At 39.9% G+C, this 21549-nt stretch overlaps 1 protein-coding gene across 1 annotated transcript in view; it reads right to left on the bottom strand.

Annotated features, from left to right (window-relative positions):
* drc1 (dynein regulatory complex subunit 1 homolog (Chlamydomonas)) overlaps positions 1–21549 on the bottom strand; it is a 46753-nt gene that overhangs the window by 10638 nt on the left and 14566 nt on the right. Inside the window, exons 7-13 of the mRNA XM_052024322.1 lie at positions 17322–17444; positions 14006–14145; positions 12416–12550; positions 9760–9995; positions 6803–6981; positions 5353–5442; positions 1261–1350 (exon numbers count right to left, since the gene is read on the bottom strand). Coding sequence (XP_051880282.1) covers positions 1261–1350; positions 5353–5442; positions 6803–6981; positions 9760–9995; positions 12416–12550; positions 14006–14145; positions 17322–17444 — 993 coding nt within the window. The remainder of the gene's footprint in view (positions 1–1260; positions 1351–5352; positions 5443–6802; positions 6982–9759; positions 9996–12415; positions 12551–14005; positions 14146–17321; positions 17445–21549) is intronic.

The raw sequence follows: 21549 nt of genomic DNA, 5'->3' as shown, positions 1-21549 counted from the left end.
CACTGCCTTGGGGGGGTGGTCACTGGATTAAGTGACCAACTTTCTGAGGTCAGCAGCAAGCGCTCTTGATTCCTTGCCTAATGCAGAATCAGAATCAGGTTTATTATCACCGACTTGTACGTCGTGAAATTTGTTGTTTTGCAGCAACAGTACAGTGCAAGACATAAAATTACAATAAATTACAAAATAAATAGTGCAAAAAAAGGAATAACAAAGTAGTGTTCATGGGCCGTTCAGAAACCTGATGGCAGAGGGGAAGAAGCTGTTCCTAAATTATTGGGTGTGGGTCTTCAGGCTCCTGTACCTCCTCCCCAGTGGTAGTAACGAGAAGATGGCACGTTCAGGATGGTGAGGCTGACTTCATGAGGCACCACCTCTTGAAGATGTCCTCGATGGTGGGAAGAGTTGTTCTCGTAATGGAGCTGCCTGAGTCTACAACCCTCTGCAGCCTCTTGTGATCCTGTGCGTTGGAGGCTCCATACCAGGCTGATGCAACCAGAATGCTCTCCACCATACATCTATAGAAATTTGCAAGAATCTTTGGTGACATACCAAATCTAACGAAGTAGAGCTGCTGGTGTGCCTTCTTCATGATTGCATCAATGTGTTAGGCCCAGGATAGATCCTCTGAGATGTTGACACCCAGGAACTTAAAAGCTGCTCACCCTTTCCACCGCTGACCCCTCAATGAGGGCTGGTGGGTGTTCTCCTGACCTCCCCTTCCTGAAGTCCACGATCAATTCCTTGGTCTTGCTAACATTGAGTGCCAGGTTGTTGTTAAGACACCACTCTACCAACTGATCTAACTCACTCCTGTACACCATTTTGTCGCCATCTAAGATTCTACCAACAATAGTGTCATCGGTGAATTCATAGATGGCGTTTGAGCTGTGCTTAGCCAGACAGTCATGAGTGTAGAGAGTAGAGCAGTCGGCTAAGCACACATCCTTGAGGTGCACTTGTGTTGACTGTCAGTGAGGAGGAGATGTTATTACCGATCCGCACTGACTGCGGTCTCCTGATTAGGAAGTCAAGGATCCAGTTGCAGAGGGAGGTACAGAGACCAGGTTTTGAATCATGTTCACTTTCGCACACATGAATTTAAAATCTTCTGCAACGGGTGCATCACATCCAAATGTCAACACAGAAACTTGAATAGGCCTGGTGTATTCTGAAACTCCTGCAAAGGGAATTCCAAGCCAACTTTTTCAAAGACCGATTATGACCAAAAGATTTTGTGTTTGAAAATAGTTATCTTACCTTATCCAATTCATATTTAGATGTTTCACAATTCTTTATAAAAAACTCTGTCAGCTTGATGATATCGTCTTCATTTTCAATTCCCAAAGCCTGTGTGGTGAAAATGATTTACAATTTCAATTTTAATCTTCAAATCAGAAATATCCCAAACAGGTGTACCAAATTTCCCTCTTTAGCAAAAAAAACTTGTTTAGTTTCTACAGCAATTTGATCATAGATAACATAAGGGCAGTCAGGCTCTCTTCTTCCCCTACCCTAGATCAAATTACTTACCACCATACCCCAAACTGACTTATTCTTGCACAAGGATTTTAATAATTACCCAGACACCTCGGGATTTAAGTGCACTCCATGTTGGGCCAGGCTACTCACTGAATCAACAAAAGTGTATTTCATGCTTTGCCAAATCTTTCAAACATATTGACACAATAGACTGCAGATGCTGGAATTTGCAGCAACAAGCAATGTGCTGGAGGAACTCAGCAGGTCATGCAGCATCTATGGGAGGAAAGAAATTAATTAGAAATCTTCTTCCCCATCCCCTTACCCCTCCTGGCTCCATTCATCCACAGGTCCCAGGTCCCCCACATCCCCCAGTCTGGTTCCAACTGTCGTTCACCTCTCCCCTGATGGCTCCCATTCTCACCTCCTTTACATATCCGAATCCAGCACTGGTAGCGCTTTGTGATCCTGCCTATCTCCCTTCAGCAGCTGTCTCCCATCTTCACATTCCCCCTTCCCCCACCTTGCTCCATCTATTGTTCTTTTATTTTTCCTCTTTGTCTGCCTCAATCTCTTATTCACCTGCCACAGTCTTCCATCTCCACCCCTGCTCACATCCCCTACCTGACACTACCTGCCAGTCATCTTACACCCCTCCTCAGTCCACCAATCGCCTCAGACCCCTTTCTCACCACTCCCCTTCTCCTCTCTACGCTGTCTATCTCACCTCTCCACTCTCTGTCCTGATGCAGGATTTCAACCCAAAGCAGCAACAATTTCTTTCCTCCCACAGATGCTGCTCGACCTGCTGAGTTCCTCCAGCACATAGTTTGTTGCTGTATTTCAAATATGCTATTAGGGAATCAATCACCACCGAATGAACCAAGTTGACAAACAGTCAGCCTTTTATTCAATCAAAAGGCAGCCTCCAGCTTCTTGAAAAATCTGCTCCAGTTTCATACAGAAATCAGTAGCTGCTTCACCAAGGTTTGATCCAAGATTCAGTCCTTGAGATTCAACCATGCATTGTGCTGTTTTGGAGGAACTGCACCATTTTGTTCCAATGCATTTATATATTTATGCGAGTTTAAGAAATGTCAATCATGATGTTTTTCTCATTACAGCATATCAACAGCAACTAATTTTAGGGATCCAAATGCACCAGTGAAATGAACCTACAGTGAACCTCTTAAAAGGGAAGGATATTGTCAATTTTAAACGCAGATGAAGGTCATTATGCAGTGTAGGAAGCACTGATAAGCAGGAATGGTAGCACAAAATTAGGAACAGGAGCCCAGTTCCACATACGCTGATCTTGCAAACCTGTAGAAAGTGATAGGAAGAAAGAGATCCTGCACTTTTGGGGTCCAGAAATTCAGAGGACAGAATGAAAAGGTAAAGTAGCTCAATGGCCAGAAGTGGTGTCCCAAGAGCTTTACCACAGTGCCATGAGAAATTTAATGATCGCATACAGTGGCATGCAAAAGTTTGGGCACCCTTGGTCAAAATTTCTGTCACTGTGAATAGCTAGGCGAGTAAAAGATGACCTGATTTCCAAAAGGCATAATGTTAAAAATGACACATTTCTTTCATATTTTAAGCAAGATTACTGTTTTACTTCCATCTTTTAGTTTCAAAATAATAAGAAAGGAAAAGGGCCCGAAGCAAAAGTTTGGGCACCCTGCATGGTCAGTGCTTAGTAACACCCCCTTTGGCAACTATCACAGCTTGTAAACGCTTTCTGTAGCCAGCTAAGAGTCTTTCAATTCTTGTTTGGGAGATTTTCGCCCATTCTTCCTTGCAAAAAGGCTTCTAGTTCTGTGAGATTCTTGGGCCGTCTTGCATGCACTGCTCTTCTGAGGTCTATCCACAGATTATCCATGATGTTTAGATTGGGGGACAGTGAGGGCCATGGCAAAACCTTCAGCTTGTGTCTCTTGAGGTAGTCCATTGTGGATTTTGAAGTATGGTTAGGATCATTATCCTGTTGTAGAAGCCATCCTCTTTTCATCTTCAGCTTTTTTTTGTTACAGACGGTGTGATGTTTGCTTGCAGAATTTGCTGGTATTTAATTGAATTCATTCTTCCCTCTACCAGTGAAATGTTCCCTGTGCCACTGGCTGCAACACAAGCCCAAAGTATGATCGATCCACCCCCGTGCTTAACAGTTGGAGAGGTGTTCTTTTCATGAAATTCTGCACCCTTTTTTCTCCAAACATACCTTTGCTCATTGTGGCCAAAAAGTTCCATTTTAACTTCATCAGTCCACAGGACTTGTTTCCAAAATGAATCAGGCTTGTTTAGATGTTCCTTTGCAAACTTCTGATGCTGAATTTTGTGGTGAGGACGCAGGAAAGTTTGGAGAAAAAAGGGTGCAGAATTTCATGAAAAGAACACCTCTCCAACTGTTAAGCATGGGGGTGGATCGATCATGCTTTGGGCTTGTGTTGCAGCCAGAGGCACGGGGAACATTTCACTGGTAGAGGGAAGAATGAATTCAATTAAATACCAGCAAATTCTGCAAGCAAACGTCGCACTGTTTGTAAAAAAGCTGAAGATGAAAAGAGGATGGCTTCTACAACAGGATAACAATCCTAACCACACTTCAAAATCCACAATGGACTACCTCAAGAGGCACAAGCTGAAGGTTTTGCCATGGCCCTCACAGTCCCCCAACCTAAACATCATGGAAAATCTGTGGATAGACCTCAGAAGAGCAGTGCATGCAAGATGGCCCAAGTATTTCACAGAACTAGAAGCCTTCTGCAAGGAAGAATGGGCGAAAATCTCCCAAACAAGAATTGAAAGACTCTTAGCTGGCTACAGAAAGCGTTTACAAGCTGTGATAGTTGCCAAGGGGGGTGTTACTAAGTACTGACCATGCAGGGTGCCCAAACTTTTGCTTCGGGCCCTTGCCCTTTTTTGTTATTTTGAGACTGTAAAAGATGGAAATAAAAAAGTAATCTTGCTTAAAATATGAAAGAAATGTGTCATCTTTAACTTTATGCCTTTTGGAAATTAGGTCATCTTTTACTCGCTTAGCTATTCACAGTAACAGAAATTTTGCCTGGGGTGCCCGAACTTTTGCATGCCACTAGATGTCTGATCAAAGTCTGTTTAAACAGATTAAAAAAACACATACACTGACTCACACTTTGGCCTATTCATCACACCTGCGTCACTCAACTGACAACAATCTCCAGAAATCAACACATCCACTCAACAATCATATGCCTGACATATTCTCACAAATTTACCATCAGCATGACACTCACCTCTTATTCCTTACACAGCTCCAGCTGTTAAACCACAATGCAAATTACACTAATACACACACTACGGTGTGCTGGAGAAGATGACACTTAATCACTGGCTGCAGCAACAGACCACAAAGGGCTTTGCTGTGCCCATAGACCTGTGTGTCCTCTCTCTTCACCAAAACCATACACTTGTGCCTTTATCATTTCAGGTGCCCAAGAAATACGACCTGGTCAGACCCCAGCTGATAACCCAGCAAAGGCACGATCTGACTGTCCCACCCACAGATGAGGACTCATATCCACAGGAGGACAGCAAAAGGTCGAGCTATTAGCCAATAATCAGTTTGGCTGCATAAATGACCTGAACTGTTTAAAAACAACTCAAGGGAGGAACTGAGTGATGAACAGTCACCAAATATACCCAACACATTTTCTTTTTACAGCAACAACATTTTAATTAGGCAAGGTAGTATAGAATTGGAGACTACCGTGTAATGACTGCATCATGAAGCAGTAAATATTCAATTGTAAGGTGAAACATTGAAACATGTGTCCTTATAAAACATAAAGGCTGTTCAGAAATGTGCCCATAAAAATCTTAAATACTTACAGCAAATATGGCATCCAGTTTAATTAGTGATCCTTCCTCTTGCTTGAGGGAACCAAGAATTTTAAGAAGCTTGCTTTCAATCAAGAACCCCTGTCAATAGAAAAACACGGTCATTTTAAATTCTAAATATAGCAATGTGAAGGCAATTCTGTAGAAGTGAATATATTTGCCATGAAATTAACACAAGCACTCATAACTGGTACAAACGTATGCCACATTACTCCATTTTCATGAGAAAACACCGTGGCAGCATTTAAGTTTTTATGATTGGAAAAATGAATGTTCATTTGTGCAATGACAAAGTGGATATGGAGGCAATGTTTCCTCTTGTGTGAGAGTCTTGGATGAAGGTCACTGTTTAAAAATAAGGAGTCAACCACTTAAGTTAGAAGTGAGTTGGAATTCCTTCTTCCAGAGGATCATGAACCTATGCAACAATTCTCCTCAAAAGGTCCTCAAAGATTCTTTAGCTACATTTGAAACAGGGATAGATAGATTCTTACCAAGGGGATGAAAAGTTACTGTGGGTAAACTAAAATTCAGTTGAAGTTGCAATCAGATAGGTCATGACTTCATCAAATTATTCAAATGTTTGTATGTTCCTAACCTTCTGCTGACTAGTCACATGAACTTCATATTCAACCGAGAAATAACAGAAGTGGAATTTTTGCTTTGGCTGGAATCAGCAATCAGGAGCCAAATAGTGTTTGTCATTGCAATACTTTTCTGATAATATCATGGTTCAAATGGCTGCTCAAGCTCATTCACGTAATAACAAATGAAGAATTGTCCATGCTACAAACTATAATTCATTGCAATCTAAAATATTCCCCAGTATCTTTAAGTGTGCAAATATGGCCCAATGCTTTGAATGAAGCAGAAAAAAGACAATCACAAAAAATAGGCATTTCATTCGGATTATCTCACCTATTAACAGTAACTAACCTAATTTTGAAGAGTTTTAAATTGACTTGTAAAAAGAACACAGAACCTTTGATGAACAGTTTCTTTTTAAACAAATTAAATTTTTTTAAAATGCTAGAAAGTTGAATTTTAAAGTGTTTTTTTTGACAGCCCTTACACAAGCACCAATAGCAGAAAAAAAACTGTCTAATTAACACCAGGCACATGGGGAACTTTTTTTAAACAAGTCCCCAAGAAACTCAATTTGTACTGAATGAAAGGTGGACTGGAAATTCCAATCTTTTGTGCTGATTTTGGACCATGTGCATAAGGAATAGCTGCAAAAAAAAAAAAAAAAAAAAATCAGAAAATTTACCCATTGGATTGATGAAACAAAGCAGTGCATACAAGGGCATTGATTATATAATACAACGCAATAAAAGCATGTTGCATTGTACTAAATAATGTCAAAGAAATTTCAAAGACTAATCAAAGATTCTACTGAGTATCAAGACTAGTAAGATAAAACTCGAATGCAGTTACTCACAGTTTCATCACACAAGACTTCCAACAATGTTTTTACTGTTTTCAATGAAATCTCTCCAGGTTTTCCACCACACAGTGCCAATGCCTTGTCCTCGCTAGCTGAATAACAAATGTTTTGGAAAATGGCATTTGACATCTCTCCTTTTCCTGCTCCTTCCTGTAAATCCCATGGCTGCTTGTCTGTCAAAAAATGTTTGAACGGTGTGAAGGTCAAATTTTTTCTCCATTCAAGAACACCACATGCTGGAGCATTAATGCACAAAATTATAGAATAGGGAGTTGTAGCAATAGCATTCACTTTGTGCTGATTTGCTGACATACTGCAGGAAGATGTTGAAGAAAAAGAGAAAAACAAATTTGCCTTTTTTTGTCATTCAGAGTAAAAACAAGGAGCAAGTGAGAAACAGGCATTTCCCAAATCAAATAAAGGTACACAGGCAGCATCAAGGGAGGAATGATACATGGATAAGGAAAAAGATGACGAAATCCAACGATGACAAATTATTGGAACAAATCAAAACTAACCAATTATCACCTGCTCAGTCTATGCTTAATCATTTGCAAGGTCATGGAAGGTGTCATTGACAGTGTCATCAAATGACATTTAGTTATCCATAACCTGCTTATCAATGCCCACTATAAGTTTTACTGGGACCAGTCAGTTCCAGACCTGGACCAAACATGGACCAAAGAGCAGAATTCCAGAAGTGAGACGAGATAACTAATTACCCTTTTCATCGAGGCAGCATTTGACTGACTGCAGCATTGAAGAGTTCTGGGAAAACTGAATTCGAGGGGAAACACTTCAATGGTTATCTAGTAACCCATACACCAGTCTAAACATTCAGTCCCTCGACAACCAACACACTACGAATCATCCTTCATTGTTACTGCATCCAAATACTGGAAGTCCCTCCTCCACATACTACGGTTGAAAGCAGCAACTCACTACCAGCTAGTCAAAAGCAATAAAGGGAAGGGGAACAAATGTTAGCCTTGCCAGTGACAACCAGTTGCTGAATAATGAATAATTCTTTTTTAAATCTTCTGTCGAAATGTGCAAAATCTGGATTACAGTTTCTTCAAAATCTTTTCATTTATTCATTATTTGGGATGTAGAAATTATTTGAGGTGGCAAGCCACTTTAGTCCTCCTTGTTGAGATTCTCCTGCACGACCTTCAGAGAAGGAAATGAAATGCAAGCTTTCCAATATAAGTGGAAGGGCAGATTGTGATGAGATCCTTGATTCTGCAACAGGATATAGAAAGATTGAGTGATTGGGTGAAAACCTGGCAAATCAACCTTAATGTGGGAATGTGCAAGATCATACAAGAGCAATCAAAAGGTGGATTATGGAGAGAGACTGCAAACAAGGAATCTCGGTGTTCTCGTGCACGTGTCACAAAATGCTAGCAGGCATGTCCAAACAAGTAGTCAGGAAGGCAAACAGCATGTTGGCCTTTATTGCGGAGGGGTTGGAATTTAAGAATAGGGAGGCTGTGTTACAGTTGTACAGCACGTTGGCGAGGCCACACCTGGAATACTATGCACAGTTTTGGTCTCCTTAGCTAAAATAAAAAGAATATAGCAGCTTTGGAGGCAGTGTAAAAGAGATTCACGCAGCTAATTCCTGGAAAGAGTGGATCATCCAATCAAAAGAGGCTGCACAGAATTTGTATTCTTTAGAGTTTAGAAGAATGAGGGGTGACTTTATTCAAACATACAAGATCCTAGGGGACTACACAAGGTAGATGTTGAGATGTTTTCACTAGTGGGAGAGTCATGAGCAAGAGGACATAGCGACATACAAGGATGTATTGATATGTATAGAGATTTCTTCTCTCAAAAGGGTAGTACTCTCTGGAATTCTCTGCACCCAACCCCCAAGGGTGGTGGAGGCCAGATTATTAGATATACTTCAAGATGGAGATAAATAAATATTTGAACTTCAATGAATTGGAATACAATGATTATTGGAATGTGGAACAGAAAGAGTAGTTGAGGCCGGCAGAGGTCAGACACGGTCATATTTAATGCTGGGCAGGCTTGCAGGGCCTGGTGGCCTGACCCCCTGCTCCAATTTTGTGTTCTGAATGGTGCTGATCTCCTTTGGGATGTTTGAACTGCAATTGCCTAGGTAAATGTATAGTATTAGGTCATGCTCCTGATTTGTCTCTTTAGATGGTGGAAATGCTATGAGAAGTCAAAAAAGTGAGTCATTCACCACAGGAAGAAACAGTTTCTGACATGCTCCATAGCCGCAATATTTACACATCTGATCTTGTTCAATTTTTGTTTAACGATAATACCCAAGGTATTGATTGCCCGGACTTGGCAACGTTAATACCATTGAATGTCAAGGAAAGGTGATTAGACTACCTTACTGAAGGTATGGAGCAACATTACTTGACCCTTTCCAGGTATTGCCTGCTTTACTGACTGAGAAGTTATGAATGGAATTGAACATCTTCACTTCTAACCTTATGATGGAGGATAATAACATCATAAGGTTGCCATCAGGTTCAGAAAAAGATGGATGATTTTTCTTTCATCTCTTATTTTTGTTGTTAGTTTTCACAGAAAGGATCATCTTGAAAGGCAAGTCAACAATCAACATTTATATACAATACAATGTACATTACACATTATCTAGGTAATAAGTTAACATGACGTTATATATCTGAATGGGGACACAAGAAAGACTGCAGATGCTGGAAACCTGGAGCAACACGCAAATATTGAGGAACTCACCAGATCAGGTCCTAATGAAGGGTCTCGGCCCAAAAAAAACTACGAAATGTCCACTGTTTATTTCCCTCCATAGATGCTGCCTGATCTGCTGAGTTCCTCCAGCATTTTGTGTGTTGCTTATGTATCTGAATGTTAGGTTTGGCAATGCAAAATTTACGTTGGATATTTTGATAAACGGGCTACAGACTTGACTTTCATTTTCCTACCTCCTAGAATAACTTCTTCCGCCAGCTGGACAGCTGACTTTTTCTTCCTGGCGCAAGATACAATTGGTCCAACATTTTCCATGAAACATAGTTCCGGCATTGTCCAGCTCAAGCCGAGCTGTTGAGTGTGAATTATCCGATCAGCATCAAGGGCCTTTCTGACTAGATCCTTTGCCTCTTCCTCATTCATAAGCCAAATGTCTTCAAACTTTTTTGCATCGACTGTAGCAAAATGCCTGGTAAAAGAAAAGCACTGATTTTCACATTTTAAACCACTAAAAGAAAAACGTGTTACAGAGCAATTACTGTTGTTTTAGTAGTTTGGAAGACCCAAAAAAAAAACTACAACCTACCTCAACTTTCACTTGAAACTTGTTGACATAAGCTCAACACTAAAATTAAGATTTATTGTGTCTGCTTGCATGAACATGTGCATGCTTCCTAGCAATTTACAGACATATTCTCACACTTATTTTCTGCAATATCAATTTAGGTCTGAAAACTGCTCTTTAAAACTCGGATATTCAAGTCATTAAGAGTCAATCATGCGATTCTGCTCTCAATCTAACCAGCATATTTATGACCTTTTAACCTCAATGTCTAAAACATGCACGACTTCAAAAATGGTCTTGTTGTTGACCCTAACAAGGTTATGGCCTCATTAGTACACAGTCTCAAATGCATTTGCCTCAAATAATGAATTCAGCTAATAATGACTTGACAGTCAGGTAAAAGGCCAATAATGCCATGTTCAGTGTCTACTAATCTGTCCACATCACATTTCAACATTTGCAGCTGTAAAAATAAAATTAAGGACATTTGGGTATTGCTCAATTTACAAAAATACAAATTTACAAATTATCAGTACAATAGCATTGGTTCTTGGGGAATGTCTTCAACTTATGACTCTACTTTTCACTACGACAAATAACATGCCACTCTTCACCTGAACTAAAACAATGCACCAAAATACCCAGAATGCATTTTGCCCATCCTTTTTGATATATGAAATTTCACTTAATGAAATGTTTTCCAAGCATGTATCCCTTTTGCAAATCAAAGAATGAGTATGTAGACCTAACAATACAGAGGTTGAGTGTTCTCCAAAAATGCCACTTCAGGAATACACGAATACTCCACACCGAGTCCTCATTGTCCACTGATTTATTCTCCATGGATCCATGTACTCAAAAGGTCAACCCCACACAAATATGTCTATATACCAATCATTGTCCAGACCATTTGTGTCAAGTGGCTCCCAACCGTGAGCTATCTAAATAGAAAGTAGACTTCCTTTACACAGCTGCACTTCGTGATTGCAAAACAGCTTGTAAGCGTCAATACATTCAATGGAAGTAGTTTGTGAGCTATTATCATTTTATTTTTTTTTAGGTATTTAAGCATTTTAATGTATTTATTGAAAAGCATTAATGCTTTAGAACAATATAGTACATGATGATGTTTATTTGGGGTGTGTATTGAGTGCAGAGAGCCTTAGTGGTAACCACATTTTTAAAATATCTGCAGCAAGTCCGTGCATCTATCCGTCATGGATAATGAGGACTGTATGTATAGCCAAGGACTCTGATTATCAGCAGAATTCACCACAAGTAACCATGGTGCTAAAGATTTCAGTGAACATGTAATATTCTGTTATCACATTAAAAAAAAACGATACCCAAGAAATGGCAATTTCCTTTCTTAATATTAATTTTGAGGATCTGGGTATTACCCACAAGGCCAGCATTTAGTGACCATCTTAATGGCCCTTAAGCAGGTGTTAATGAGGGGAACAGTACAACTGAAATGAAGACAGACACTACTGGAAACACTCAGCAAGTCATGCAGCAAATGTTTAAAGAAAAACAAGAGTTATTGTTTCAAGTCAAAGACCCTTCAAGTTCAGGCTGTGACGAGGTCTGCAGTTCCTCACCTGGAGGGTGGGTGTTCCAAAACAGGGCACAGATGGGAGGAGGGGCAGAATTCAACCACAGTTCCAGGCTTGCATGCAGCTTAAACTTCATGGCAAAAAGGGAAAAGAGTAAGCGAGAGAAACAGCCGAGCAGAAGGTCTCATTCAATGGAGATGGAAACATTCATTTTCTCCTTTTATGTTTGAGGTGAAGTTAAGAGCACCATGGGATAATAGGTTAAGGATGTGGTTGACAGAAAAGGTGGCTGGGATCATCCCTGCTCCTCAGGAAAAGCCAACATGAGGTCCAATTTGCCAACAGATGCAAGCTTGTTTAATCTTGATATAATCAACCCAGATTCAACATGGCATGGTTAACTCTTTAAGCTGTACTTCAGCCATAGGCAATCTCTGGATTTGAGAAAGGAAGGACAGGATTACACCCGTCAGAGTATGAGAAAAAGCGAAAGCTCTGCTGAAAACAAGGACATCAGAGATGGACAAGAAGGGTCAAAGAAAGCAATGGCTTCAAAAGTATTGCAGTAAATTCAAATCCAAAGGCCAGGCATTTCACAGTTTGAGAATAGGTTTGTTCAGATCTGGAGATCATTTTTTCTAAATGTCAGATAAGAAAGGAAGACAAAGAGGATAATAAAATTTCTCTGGGGAAGGATATGAAATAACCTTGTTGAAAAGTACAGATAAGTAGATACAGACTTGAACAAAATACAGGGATTCTGTAAACCTCATTTTCTTCTGAAGGTCCTTGTATAGTTCCACAGTTCTCTTGTACTGGTCAGTTAGGGCCTGGTTCTCTTCTCGATACATTTTCTCTTGTTTCGCCAATTTTGCCAAAAGTCTATTCAGAACATCATGTAATCTGTGAAGAATTCAAAAAGGAAATAATTATTCAGAGGAGTCTTCATGCAATTCTGCAATTCCCACATTTTGGTTCATGTTTGTCATACTAGTAATGGTTCTCTCCTCAAATCCTTGTCATCCCCTAGATTAGGCAACCAGCTGTTTGTAGCCATTTATAATGCAAATACTTTTGGGTATTACATTGATCCCTGGTGACTTTCTACTATCTTTTGTTATTCAGAAACTTCAGGAATAACAGTACAATATTTCATTCATCACTACCTTGAACACAATGTCCTGATCTCAGTGAAAACTAAGCAGTTGACATCAATTGTGTATTTTTGGTCCCCGAGATAAAATGTTAGTTTCACCAATCGATACTTCTCTGAAAAAAAGTTAAATGAGATTATGCCCAATATTCAGATACTCAGCCTTAAATGACTATACCTAAATATAAGAGTACATTGCTTCTTTTCATTGTGTTTCCTTTTGCTTTAAGGCACCAAGTTCCTGAAGAACGGTGGAAACTGTTGCTTTTGTTTACTTTGAATTTGTAATCTAGGTCCCTTTTTCTGATAAATGAGTTCACAACCATTGCTTCTCATACATTTGAAAGTCTACATAGAAGCAACACTTGGATATTAACTGTGGGGGTATTACAGCCAAGCCTGGTCCTATCTCATTACACTTCAGGATAGCCATTATAGCTTTTGTTAAAATATGAAAACATTCACAGAAATATTGAAAATAGATCTTGCAATAACTTAATCTGAAGTATTGAACACATTATCTCATCAACCATCCTTCAGAAATGAGAAAATATAATTAAATAGCAAAGAGACTGCAGGGACTCATCCCATAGGAATCAGTTTACATTATTGTGTCTTGAAAAGAAATGAGACTTTGAAGGCTATGGAGAGCCAGTAAGGACATACAAGACACTTCAGTGATTTGAATTTGTATAGAAGGCAACACATATGAGAATATTCCACAATATGTTCAGTTAAAAGCACCAAGGATAAATGATCATACCCCTTATAAACCAATATGACATCTAATTTCCCTGATGTAGCTCTGTACAAGTACTGATTGTAATATCCCTTCCACTTGCTTGCTTTGGATCAGGAGGAAACAGTCTGAATCCAAGACCTATTTGGGTCTTCCTGGCCTGTACAGCTAAATACGACATGAGGTACAATATTTACCTATTATCCTTTTGAATTGCAATATTAAACAATGATAAAATGACAATTCAATCAAAAGGCAGAAAATTTAAGAAAGATCTCACTCAGAAAGTACTTAGAACATCAAACATGCTACTTGTGGAGAGGCTGAATCAAACAGACCATTTAAGAAAGCCAGATAAATTCAAAAGAAAGTAAGAGGACATATGATTTGACTTGTGGAGCATTTACCCTCAGCATACACCTTTTGCACTGAACAACCTGTAAAATTCTATGTAAACTAATGTAACCTTGTAATCTTCCTCTTCTGTTGCGATTTGGTGATTGTGTTCTCCTCATCACGTTTCTTCAACACCTGAAAGTTATATTCAAGTTTCTCTTGATTTAGTTGATACGTAGCTTTCATCTGCTCCAGCTGCTGCTCTAGAATCTAAGTAAATATTGAAATTCTTAAGTGATGCCATTTTGTGCATTACTTACAGAAGAGATGCAAGTCATGTAAATTAATTACACTTTTTTTTAAAATGATGCTGTTGTTCAAAAGGCAAGTTATAATTAAGACAAATACAGCTCAGTTGATATGTGCACTCCGCTTTATTACAAAAAGCCACATTAACCAGTTTCAGCTTCAATCCCTCTATGCTATTCTGATTTCAGCATGGATGTCAATAGGATACCACATAGCATATTAACATACTTAGGGAAGGTTCCTCAGCATATGCCAATTCTGACTATGTGGACACTTACAGATGGCATAGCTGCTATTTTAGACACCTGCTGGCATGTAACATACAGCATCAAATATCCAATTGCATTATGTGAAAGTATTTACTTTACCCACCAGCACCCCCAAAGTGAAGAGCTGCCAGTACCTTCTACATTCAAGCATACGGTGTGGTAGTAAATATCAAGGACTGTATATGGGAATTGTTGACACTCAGCAAGATTTTTGCTCCTTTGGGCCAGATACACTGCATACTGGGAGAATTCTATAAACTGTATTCCCTCTTCATGGTGACATTGCACATTTTTCTTTTTCTGCAATTATTTTCTTTTGGATACCTGCAATGGCATTTTTTACTTTCGCACAGGATCCTACAAATGTTTAGAGCATCTCCAGTTATTTAACAACATCTTTAGGAGGATTACTCACACAGAAAGAAAATTGAAAGCCATTGGTTTAGTTGGTATTATCACCTTTGGTTGGAAGAAGAGCAAAGGCAAAGAGATCAGAGAAAATTATATGTTAGGTGCATAATGGGAAGTGGCACTGAAAAGGGGTCAAGCCATACATCTCGCAGTTGTAAAGGATAGTCAAAATGTATTTTGGATATTGACTACAGGTGTCCAATATGAATATTGTACTCTTCATAACAGAAATTTTCTTTAGATACTACAGCCAGCAGGAAAGAGTGAATGAAATCCACTGGTGAGAGGAATAAATGGGAAAAAGAGACATAACTGAATAAAAATATGACAACTGAACAATTACTTCATTGAATTTTCTTTTTAGATAATTTTATTCTACAGAGGTGTAATCACATTTTATTTAATGCTAGCCAAATTTATAAGAAAATGAAGCAATTTTAACTGCAACATGATTTGTAGATAGGAGACTTGCACCGGGTATTAAATATAGTATGGAGAAATAAACAATAAATATGGAGGAGATGGTGGAGTAAAAATATTCTTGCTTCCAAAACAAATCAATTCACACTACTTCACATGAGATTTTACCCATCATGTGCCTGGCCTATCTATATCCTCCTGGCCAGGTGTTATACCACTAACAGTTAACTAACTGCTGAAATTTTGTCTCTTCTGTTCCTCATTTCCAAATCCCGTTCATTAATACCATTCAAAAAGGAACGGCAACAACATCAATTCTTCCCACTCAACTAAAGAAAACACCGATCAACTGTTTTCTGTCATTGAGTCAGTTTTATATCCATGCTCAGGTGTCTTTAATCACACTTCAGTTTTGCTAACAAATCTATTACATTCTGCTTTATGCAACTGATTCTGCAACTCCACAAACACAGCAACTAAAAAATGCATGTTGACTTTCATTTAAGAACATATCTTTTTTTCCAAGTATCTATGTGTTTTGTCCCAGATTAATGTCACCAGAAATCTCAAAATTTAAAACAAGCTGATGAATTTATAGGTGTCTGGTTCATCCCACTCCACTTTTTTTTGTAAGGGGAGGTAGATAAATTTTTGAAAGATCAGGGAATTGACCAGTATTGGGGACTGGCACAGAAGAGATTACTCCTGGGGCAGACCAGCCATGATCATTTGAATGGCGGGGCAGGCTTGTGGGGCCAGGTGGCCTACTCCTGCTTTTATTTCCTGGGGTTCTTCTTGTGTACAGATCAGCATTCAGAAATTTAAAACAGAAAATGCTAGGATCACTCAGGTCAGGCAATCTCTGTGGAAAAAGAAACAGTTAATATTTCAGGTCTGAGAACCTTCATCAGAACTGGAAAAAAAAGAGAAAACAAGTCAACTCCACAACCACCCTCTGACTCCTTCCACCAAGCCAATTTTGCATCCAATTGGCAAGTTCACCCTGGATTCCATGTGTTCCAACCTTCTGGACCAGACTGCCATGCCAGACCTTGTCATAGGCCTCACTAAAGTCCATGTAGATGACATCTACCACCCTGCCTTTGTCAATTCTCTTCGCACCTCTTCAAGAAAACTCAATCAATTTGATGAGACAAGATTTCCCATGCATAAAGCCATGCTGGCTATCCCTAATCAATCTTTGCCTTTCCAAATGCAGGTAGATCCTGTCTCTCTGGGTCCCCACCAGTAACTTTCCCACCACTGAGGTTAAACTCACCAGCCTGTAGTTCCCTGGCTGGCCCTTGCAGCCCTTCTTAAGGCATAATATTAGCCACCTTGCCTTACAGCAATCTCACTCATGGCTAATGGTCATACAAATATTTTTGCCAGGGCCCCAGAAATTTCTTCCCTGGCTTCCTATAATGTCTTGGGATACACTTGGTGTGGCCTCAGGGATTTATCCACCTTTACGCACTCTCAGGCTGCCAACATCTCTCTCCTCTTTTGTAATGTGGATACATTTCAAGACAGTGTTACCCTCTTTCCTGCATTCCCTTGCTTCCACGGCCTTCTCCACAGTAAATACATATGAGAAATATTCATTTAAGACCTTGCCCATCATCGGTGGCTCCACACATAGATGACCACATTGATCCTTAAAGGGACCTATTCCCTCCCTAGTTACCTTTTGCTTTAACATATAACGTAATCTCTTAGGATTCTCCTTTACCTTATCTGCCAAAGCTACCTCATGTCCTCTTTTTGCCCTCCTGATTTCCCTGAAGGGTATCCTCCTACATCCCTTATACTCCTTTAGGGACTCGCTTGATCCCAGCTACATGGCATAGGCTTCCTTCTTCCTGACCAGAGCCTATTCCGAGAGACTAAAAGAGCATAGAGCAAACAATACAATAGACTCTATATGGTCAGTGGAAGGCTCTTTCCCCATCCAGGTACTCATTTGGCACGTAATTACTTTATTCATATATTGACAAAAGCAAAATGGGAATTTCAACTTGTGGGCAAACCACACACCTCTACATCAGTCTGTAACTTCATTTTGATCATATTGTATTCCTCTGCGTCTTGAACCCGCACCTGCTGAAGTTGATCCTCATACTCCTCCACTTTCTCCATTCTGATAACAAGGTACTCAATCTGAGAAAATGAAATAAAAACACTGAATGTTGATTGTGAAAATAAGCATTTTTTGCCTAAAATTTTTCTACTTTGTGGAAAAACTATATTTCTGGTCTGTTGCAGTAATGTGTAATTGATATTTTATATGAAATGTTCAAAATAAAAGAAAAAGGCACTGTGCAAATAGGATAAAGTAGTGGGGAAAAAAAAACAAGCAAAAATTCCAGTAATATTCTTTTGATCATTGTCCAACAGCACAGAGCATACCGTGGATTCGTACCCAAATGCTTCACTTAGTTGTCAATCTATATCAGTGCCTCTTAGGATAACACAATCTACCTCATCGTGGCCCTTGCACTTTATCATCGACCTGCACTGCACTCTCTCTGTGACTAATTACATTTTATTCCGCATTGTTATTGCTTTTCCCTTTGAACTTCCTTGATGTACTTGTGTCTTGAAAAAATCTGTATGGATGGCATGCAAAACAAAGCTTTTCATGGTATCTCAGTACATGTGACAATAAATAAACCAATTACATCGGTGTACAATGGAAATTATGTCCATTCATGGCTTACTTGTGTTTTTGGACCTAAAAACCCTCAGAAGACATTGTAAAGTTGACAAGTGAGGCTGGATTTGATGAAGCAGGCCAGAATGATGTGGAAGAGTTACTGGAATCTCATGACGATGAGCTTACAAATAAGGATCTATTAAGACCTCGAACAGAGGTCACAAAAGAGCTCCAACATTGCACTGGCTCTGAAATAACTGGATATAAAAAGGCTTTCAGAGGCATTCTACTCCATCAAGAAAGCTATAACCATCTTCAGAAATGACAGTCCCAACATGGAACGCAGCTTTAGATGTGGCCACACAGTGGAGAAAGCTTTGCCATAAGGAACTTTATCAGATAAAAACTGTCAAGATTATCATCAACACTTCCTTTAAATTTTGTTCATTATTCACCCAGGTCACGGAATAACTGTCATCATCAATGTGGCAAACTCCATCAAGCTCAGATTTACCACCACCAGCATCTGATCACCAGTGACTCCCTCTGATCTTACCTGTCACCAGCTCAACATGCAAACTCATTGCTACCACTTAGATACAAAGATATAAATTAGAAGCAGGAGTAGATTATTCAGTGTCTCAAGCCTGCTCCGTCATTCAGATCTGAGTGCAATTCATTTCTACAATTGCCCATCTCGCAGTAACTTTCAGCCCCCTGCTTATCAAGAATCTGCCTCATAGAAGATGATGCTTCCAATAGCCTTTGGAGATTCATGCCCTTCTGAGAAAAATAACTTGCTTCACCTCAGACTTAAATGAGTGAACCTTTATTTTGAGACACCAAAGCCTAGTTCCAGACTCCGAATAAACTTGGAATTTTCACTTGGGTAAATATCCTGAAAGGGTACATTAAGTTGAAGTTCACCGTCACAGAGATACAAATCCAGGGTATAAATACATGAAAATTACACTTCTGCAGCAGAGGCACAGTACATTACATGACAAATACAAATTACATAAACTTAAATTAACATAAATTATACATGGCTTACATGACAAGATAAACAAAAGTAAACATAATGGACATTAGAACAAGTTGAGGGAAATATAGGCCAAGGTAGAATTTGGGTTTTTCAAGTCGGTTCAAGAACCTGATGGCAGTGGGGAAGAAGCTGTTGTTGAACCTTGAGGTGTGGGTCTTCAGGCTCCTGTATCTCCTGCCTGATGGCAGCAACGAGAAAACAGCTTGGCCCAGACAGTGAGGGTCCATAATGATGGATGTCGCCTTCCTGAGTCATCGCCTTTTGTCGATGTCCTCAATGGTGGCGAATGCTGTACTTGTGATGGAACTTACTGAGTCCACCACTCTCTGGAGCCTCTTGTGTTCCTACGTATTGAAGTTTCCATACCAGGCCATGATACAAAGTCAAAACGCTTTCCACTATACATCTGTAGAAATTTTTCAACAGTCTTCAATAACATGCCGAATCTCCTTAAACTCCTAAGAAAGTAGAGACACTGCCGTGCCTCCTTCATGGTTGCATCTTTGTGCTAGGTCCAGGATAGATTCTCCGAGATGTTGATGCCAAGGAACTTGAAGCTGCTCACCCTTTCTACCGCAGACCCTTTAATGAGGACTGGTGCTAGTTCGCCTGACTTCCCTTTCCTAAAGTCCGCAATTAATTTTTGCTAATGTTGAGCACAAGGTTGTCGTTACTACACTCAACCAGCTGACCTATCTCACTCCGGTAAGCCTCCTCGTCACCATCTGTGATTACGCTAACAATATTGGTGTCATCAGCAAATTTGTAGATGTTGTTGGAGCTAAGCTTCACCACATAGTTGTAGGTATAGAGAGAGTACAGCAGGGGCTAAGCATGCAGCCCTGAGGTGCGCCTGTGTTGAAGATCAATGAGGAAGAAATGAGGTTTATAATCCATGCTGATTGTGGTCTCCCAGTGAGGAAGTCAATAATCCAATTGCAGAGAGAAGTACAGACGCCCAGGTCTTGAAGCCTGATAACAAGTTTTGAGGGGATGATGGTGTTGAACTCCAAGCTGTAGTCAATGAACAAAAGCCTGATGTACATGTTCCAGTTGTCCAGGTGGTCCAGAGCAAAGTGGAGAGCCAGCGAGATAGTGTCTGCTGTAGGCCTGTTGTGGCAATAGGCAAATTGAAGCAGGTCCAGGTTTTCACAGAGGCTGGGGTTGATTCAACCAACTTCTTGAATCACTTCATTACAATGGATGCAAGTGCTGCTGGATGGTAGCTGTTGAGGCAGGTCACCCTGTTCTTCTTGGACACTGGTACAAATGATGCCATTTTGAAGCAGGTGGGAACCTTGCAAGTGAAAGGTTGAAGATGTCTCTGAACACTCCAGATATTGGACAGCGCAGGGATTTAGCACTCGACCAGGTAAGCCAACAGGGCCTGAAGCCTTACAAGGGTTCTCCCGCCTGAAGGATGTTCCAACATCAGCCTCCGAGACTGAGATCACAGGGTCGTCAGGTGCTGTGGGGACTTGTGCAAGTGCGGATTATTCTCACCCTCAGAGTGTGCATAAAAAGCATTATGCTCATCAGGAAGTGATGCATAATTGCCATTTATGCTATTCGTTCTCGCTTCGTAGGAGGTGATAGTGTGCAAGCCCTGCCACAGCAGTCAAGAGTCCGTTTGTGTCTCCAGCTTTTCCACAAATGCCTCTTTGCTCTCGCAATAGCCTTCTGGAGGTCGTACCTGGACTTCTTATTGGTCTCTGGGTTGCCAGTCCTCAAAGTCACAGATCTGGCCCTAAGCAGATTGCAAATCTCCCTGTTCATCCAGAGCTTCTGGTTTGGGCAGACCAGATATGTTTTTGCGGGTACACACACCTGTCCACACAGGTGTTGATGAAGTCAGCGACGAATGCGGCATATTCATTCAGATCCATTGACGAATCCCTGAATATGGCCCCAATCCATTGATTCATAGTAATCCTGTACATGCTCCTCAACCTCCCTTGGCCATACCTTTGTGGATCACTCCATTAAAGGCTATGTCTTTAGTCTATTAATTTCAGATTTGTCAATAAAATTGTATGTTATTATTTCAGATACTTGGATCGATTTTTTTTGTGTTTTAGTCTTTTTGACTACCATTTCTTGAGCTCTGGAACATGCGAGAGTTTTTTTTAAAACAGTGAAAAAAATGCGAAAGGGCTTTTAGAGAAATTAAGATTATCTTCTGTTGTAATTAGATTACCAAATGTAAACTGTCTTGGGATTCTCTTTGAATTAGTTTAAAGCTTAAGTCTTGTGAACACATATAATCATCCTTCAAACAGTATTACTAACCAAGCAACAATAATGCTTAGCTGCCTCCATCACCAGCTATCTTGTCAGCTTTTTAAAAGTTTTAGGATTTTCTTTTTGCAGACCACCTCCCAAGCTAGCCACTCATTTTTGTTCTGGGAAATTTCAATCACTCTCCCACTAATTTAAAAACCTGCTTGTAAAAGTTTGACTTTTTGAAAGCTAATCAGAAGAAATAATCTTGGAGCTTAAGTCAGAAGTGTGCACAGTCACACTGAAAACATCATCTCACAAATCCACATCAGATGAACAAAAAA

This window comes from Pristis pectinata, chromosome 10, assembly GCF_009764475.1.
Source record: "Pristis pectinata isolate sPriPec2 chromosome 10, sPriPec2.1.pri, whole genome shotgun sequence".
NCBI classification, from domain to species: Eukaryota; Metazoa; Chordata; class Chondrichthyes; order Rhinopristiformes; family Pristidae; genus Pristis; species Pristis pectinata.
Note: the sequence above shows the minus strand (reverse complement) of the source record. Positions and strands in the feature narration are given on the sequence as shown.